General features: G+C 44.8%; 1 protein-coding gene across 5 annotated transcripts in view; it reads right to left on the bottom strand.

Moving 5' to 3' along the window:
* LOC105465188 (oxysterol binding protein like 1A) overlaps positions 1 to 6,292 on the bottom strand; it is a 226,096-nt gene that overhangs the window by 1,422 nt on the left and 218,382 nt on the right. For all 5 annotated transcript variants that reach the window (XM_011713465.2, XM_071085524.1, XM_011713491.3 and 2 more), the window contains 3 exons: positions 4,171 to 4,287; positions 3,423 to 3,546; positions 1,575 to 1,665 (listed from right to left, as the gene is read on the bottom strand). In XM_011713465.2, the coding sequence (XP_011711767.1) occupies positions 1,575 to 1,665; positions 3,423 to 3,546; positions 4,171 to 4,287 (332 nt within the window). The remainder of the gene's footprint in view (positions 1 to 1,574; positions 1,666 to 3,422; positions 3,547 to 4,170; positions 4,288 to 6,292) is intronic.

The following is a 6,292-nucleotide window of genomic DNA, read 5'->3' as shown; positions in this document are numbered from 1 at the left end:
ACCATGCAAAAGGAATATGCATTTCCCACCAGGATCTAGCAAGCTACTTGACAGAAGCAGGGTCTTCTAATAGGTTGCTTCGAAACAATGTATTTGTCTAACAGGTTTACCCTCTAGCCTGGGTCTTATTTTCCACAGCAAGGCATTCTTTTAAGCAGTTAGGAATAAATTAGAATAAAAAAATTAACATTTACAGCATGCCCACAGCAGTATGTAAGGCACCCGGTTCAGTGTAAATGCCCTTCAAACTTTTTTTTTTTTTTTTTCGGTTGAGACGGAGTTTTGCTTGTTACCCAGGCCGGAGTGCAATGGTGCGATCTCAGCTCACCACAACCTCTGCCTCCCAAGTGAAAGTGATTCTCCTGCCTCAGCCTCCCAAGTAAGCTGGGATTACAGGCATGCACCACCACACCCAGCTAAATTTGTATTTTTAGTAGAGACAGGGTTTCTCCACGTTGGTCAGACTGGTCTCAAGCTCCTGACCTTGTGATCCGCCCGCCTTGGCCTCCCGAAGTGCTAGGATTACAGGTGTGAGCCACTGCGCCTGGCCTCAAACTCTTAAAGCTCTGTTTTACAGATGAGAAGCTGAATGTCTAGGCAGTTAAATAACTTGCCCAACCTCGTAACTGATGGCAAATTTAGGTTTAATGTTGAAGACTATGATTTTTCTAATATACCATGCTATACATAATCCAAAAGACATGAAGAGACATTTCTGAAGACATACAGATAGCCAACAGGATATGAGAAAATGCTCCACATCACTAATTAGGAGGGAAACGTGAATAAAACCCACAAGATTATTATCTTACACCAGTTAGGATGGCAATTATTAAAAAGAAAAAACAGGCTGGCGAGGATGCAGAAAAAAGCAAGCTCATACACTGGTAGAATATAAATTGGTAGAACCACCATGGAAAACAGTATGGAGATTTTTGTTGTTGTTGTTGTTGTTTTTTGAGATGGAGTCTTGCTCTGTTGCCCAGGCTGGAATGCAGTGGCGCGATCTTGGCTCACTGCAAACTCCGCCTCCTGGGTTCATGCCATTCTCCTGCCTCAGCCTCCTGAATAGCTGGGACTACAGGCACCCACCACCATGCCCAGCTACTTTTTGTATTTTTTTAATAGAGACGGGGTTTCACCATGTTAGCCAGGATGGTCTCGATCTCCTGACCTCGTGATCTGCCCGCCTCGGCCTCCCAAAGTGCTGGGATTACAGGTGTGAGCCACCGCGCCCGGTCAGAGATTTCTTAAAAAAACTTAACACCATAGGATCCGGCACTCCCACTACTGGGTATCCAAAGGAAAGGAAGTCAGTGTATCGAAGGGATACCTGCATCCCTATGTTTACGACAGCACGATTCACAATAACAAAGATATGGAATTAACCTGTGTCCATCAATGGATGAATGGATAAAAGTCAGTGGAAATAACTTTTTTTCAGGCCTGGGACAACTCAGCAGGGTTTGTGTTAGATAGACCCTTGCTCTGGGGCCAGTGTCTGGCATCCCTGCCTCATCCCACACAGCAGCCTGCCTGAGAGCTGAGCCACACCCCCTGACTCAGGCACGCACCTCGTCTTCCAGTCCTCTTCTGACTTGGACCTGTTTTTGCGGGCTGCTCTTTGTTTTTCCTCAAGTCGTTTTTTTTCTTCACTAGCTTGATCTAAAATAAGAACATCAATACAAACCATTAACACTCTACATAGAGGATGCCAGGCACAGTATTAAGCACAAGAACTTCACAAAAGAACCATTTACACGTTCTCCCTTTTATTAGAACACAAATACCAGAGTCAAATATCAAGCAAAAATTGTAACAGATACCTGGGCTAGTAAGAGGCAGAGCTGGTACCACAGACGCAGCATCTCTGACAGCCTATGCTCTTAACAACCTTGCCAAGAACAACCTGCTTATTCTTAAGGCCAAAACAACTGTGTTAAAATTCTTCAATGAAAAATTGGGTGTAAAAACTAAATAAACGTGAAATTATTCTAAATTCTTAGTGAGACCTCACAGAGCTCCTTCAGATGCCATTCTTAAGGAATTTAAACAGTCTTCCAAAATACTGTCGCGGTGTCTCACTTTTTCTCCACTGTGGCACTATGACATGTTAGATGATGGCTGTATCATAAAAGGCCATGTGGTGATTCTATCATAAGAGGCTGCCTGGTGTGGGAAAGGATGTTTCGCAGCATTCCTGGCCTGCAGACGCCAGTAGTACCTCCTAAGAAGTGACAACCAAAGTCTTCAGACTTTGCTACATGTCTTCTTCAGGGGGAAAATGCCCCCCTTTTGAGAATCACTGGATTGGAAGAAATTTATAAGATAAAAATGGGCTGGATGCAGTGGCTCACGCCAGTAATCCCAGCACTTTGGGAGTCTGAGGCGGGCGGATCACCTGAGGTCAGGAGGTCTGAGACCAGCGTGGCCAACATGGTGAAACCCCATTTCTACTAAAAATACAAAAATTAGCCGGGTGTGGTGGTGCGTGCCTGTAATCCCAGTTACTCAGGAGGCTGAGGCACAAGAATAGATTGAACCCAGGAGGTGGAGGCTGCAGTGAGCTGAGATTGCGCCACTGCACTCCAGCCTGGGAGACAGAGCGAGACTCTGTATAAAAAAAGAAAAAAAAAATGTTGTAATTGATACCCCATTTACCCTGATGTGATTATTACATATTGTATGCCTGTATCAAAATATCACACATACTACGTAAGTATATACACCTACTTATACCAACACACAAAAACATTTAAGTTATAATTAACCAAGGGGAGGCCACACTCTCCTCTGAGGCTGACAAGGTGCTATGTAAATTCTGAAGCAGACAGTGACTTAATTAGTCAGAAAATGCCTCTGGCCATCTCCAGTATATTAAATTCTCAGGGGAGTATTACCACAATAATAAGAGCTAATAAGGTCTGCCCAGATTTCCAAATTTAAAATAAAAGTTACTGAATTTAGGCCGGGCGTGGTGGCTCAAGCCTGTAATCCCAGCACTTTGGGAGGCCGAGACGGGCGGATCACGAGGTCAGGAGATCGAGACCATCCTGGCGAACACAGTGAAACCCCGTCTCTACTAAAAAAATACAAAAAACTAGCCGGGCGAGGTGGCAGGCGCCTGTAGTCCCGGCTACTTGGGAGGCTGAGGCAGGAGAATGGCATAAACCCGGGAGGCGGGGCTTGCAGTGAGCTGAGATCCAGCCACAGCACTCCAGCCTGGGCGACAGAGCGAGACTCCGTCTCAACAAAAAAAAAAAAAAAAAAAAAAAAAAAAGTTACTGAATTTAAATTGAATGTTAACTCAAACTTAATCTCTAAGAGAGACTAAAAGTGCTAGTACCCCAATGATGCTAACAATCACCAGGAATAAAACAAAGCATCATCCCCCGAGAAATGAGTCTTCACTGGCTAGTTACCTATCTCTCCATTTTCCATGGCTCTAATGTCAGGCCGTAACCTGCAGTCTGTCTTGGGGATCACACTCTCCATGTCTTTGTCTACTTCATTCAAAACCATTGCAAAACTAGTAAAATTATACATCTGAAAAGAAGCAAAAGGATGAAATTAACACATGCCAAGGCATAACGCAAAACGAAATGTCCTGAAAGTAGAAGAGGGTTGACTTGACAATGACCCCCTCCCTTTCGTGGTAACAATGGTCAGTCTTTCTCAGATCACACATATCTAAATGTTTTCACCCAAATCTGCACCATCTGTGGGTATCTGTCTCAAAAAAATCTCAAAGCAGGCTTTGCAGAATAAATATCCTCTATCATGATCAACTTTAAATAGAACTCTAAGCAAAAGCCAACATTCTTTTATCTTCATTAAAATCATTTCTTGCTGGGTCTGGAGGGCTGGTACTGACTAGGCTGCACCAGCTTATATTTAATCAGGGCAAGTTTCACCACTAAGTAGCTATTAAGCCCCAGTGAAGCCCTAACCCAATACATCCTCCCAGCCAGATGCCAGAGGGATGGACAGCATGATGCACTTACGATGCACTGAGCTCAGGCAAGAAGGGAGCACCCGGGACTCAGTGGGGGCTCGGGATGCCAACCTGCCTGTCTCCATGCTGCCTGGGCTGACCCTGCACGTGCCAGGAAAGAGCGCCACAGTGCTGAACACAGACAGCGAGGCCACAGCCAGCAAGCCCAGTCTCACCTGGGCAGAATTTGGAGGCCGTGGGGCTATTCGCCATAGAAGAACGCTCCCAGGGATAATGAATACACTTTCAGAATCCGGCATTGGCATTTCATCCGACTCCTCAGAGGTGCTCATCTAGAAAAACCAACCAATGAACAAAATTTCAGTAAAAAGTTTTAAGATACAGTCAAGCACCACATCATGATACTTCAGTCAACAACCAACTGTAAATATGATGGCAGTCCCCTAAGGTTATAGTGGAGCATGTACAGAAATCTGCTATATGGCATTTGATACTGGCATTGCAGATCAAGTAAGGGAAATGACTGATACTCAGTAACAGTGTTGGGACTTTTGGCTTTCCACATGAATAAAAGAGATAAAAATACATACACGATCTAAGTTTGTGTAAGTACACTGGATGAGGTTCGCACAATGACGAAATCACCTAATGATTTCTTAGAACATATCCCTGTCCTTAGGAAAATATATACACACTTGCAAATTGTAAACCATTGTTTATTGCACACCACTAGAATGTAAACTCCATGAGGGCAGGGACACTGTGACTTTCTAATTCTTATATCCTTACTTTGAACAGTGTGGGAAGCCAATGGATACCTGCTGAATGCCCGAGTGGGTGCTAAGAGTCTCACAAGCTTTGTGTGTTGTGCCACTTAGTGTTACCCGCATTTAAGTCATTATCATCATCACTCTTTCCTATAAGGTTTTATGTTTTTAAGGCTGTTTCCTTTTTAAAGACAAAATAATTCATTTGAGTATTTATTTTTAATATTTTTGAGATAGGGTCTTGCTGTGTTGCCCACACTGAAGTACAGTGGTGCAATCACAGCTCACTGTAACCTAAAACTCCTGGGTCCAAGTGAGTTTCCTGCCTGTCTCCCAAGTAGCTGGGACTACAGGTATGTGCCACCACACCCAGCAAATATTTTAAAAATGTTTTTATAGAGATGGGGGGTCTCATCATGCTGCCCAGGCTGGTCTTGAACTCCTGGCTTCAGGCAATCCTCCTGCCTCCCAAAGCATCATTTAAGTATCTACTAAGGAACTTCTGGAGGCTCAGCCACTGGGGTGTTAGAGAAGCACCGTCACTACCTGACTTTTGTGGAGCCCACACGCTAGAAAGGAACAATCTGAGAACAACAAAAGGTTACACTCTTGGGGAAGTCAACTAAATGTATCAATGGCACAAGACCAGGAGAGATCCTGAATGCATCTGATGAAAAGAGAACTTTTCATTAGATGAAACACAGGGAGCCAGCGTTTCCTCGGGCTCCCCTGCCCGCGGCCGCAGCTATGCTACTGTTCTATGTATGTGGTCTTTATGCAACAACCCCTCGAGGAGAGGTCACGACCGCTTTTTAGACATATGGAATGAAGGCTTTGGAAGGGTAAGTCCTAGTCCCAGCATCACACAGTGAACAAATCTAGAACTCCTGCCTGAGACACATTCAGTGAATATACAGTTTACAAAATAGCACAGAGGTGACAATGCTAATGACACAAACTTCCCGCAGTGTCTGTGTTCAGGAACGAAATCCATGGTAGGCAGATGACAGGAACACAGGAACGAGAGAGACCAGAAAAGCAGTGGATGTGTGAGAATACCTGCTCTCTCCAAGAGGAAAAAAAACACTTTCTCACAGACCGACCGGGAATTTAGGGAATATAAGGAATGTCCTCTGGAATTTCACCAACATTCTTGGCCATCCCCACTCTGAAGAGAGTTGGAAGGCAAGCGTGTTGTGGAGATCGTCTTTGTCAAGGAGCTGCAGCCAAGGAGTCCCAGAATCCCGGACATGCCCTTCTCAGCCCTGTCAGTTTCCTGCTGGCTGTGGAGCACAGTCGGTGCACAGTTCCCGTGGGCAGGAACACGGGACGCAAAGAGGGAAGCAGAACTGTGCACACACAGCTGACGGGAAACCAAGAAAGAAAGAAACAGCCCCAGCCACAGGAAAGCAGAATGCTCCGGCCATTTAATAAATCTCTTTTCACTTTGGGAGCAAGGCTAACTCTGTCTCAAAAGAAAGTCACTCATAAATACACCTTCTGCTTTTGAGGGATCTTAGGGCTTCCTGAACTTTCACATGCATAAGAAACGTTAAAGAGCCCCAGAGAC

The sequence above is a fragment of the Macaca nemestrina genome, chromosome 19 (genome assembly GCF_043159975.1).
Source record: "Macaca nemestrina isolate mMacNem1 chromosome 19, mMacNem.hap1, whole genome shotgun sequence".
Lineage (NCBI taxonomy): Eukaryota > Metazoa > Chordata > Mammalia > Primates > Cercopithecidae > Macaca > Macaca nemestrina.
This window is presented reverse-complemented; position numbering and strand designations above follow the sequence as displayed.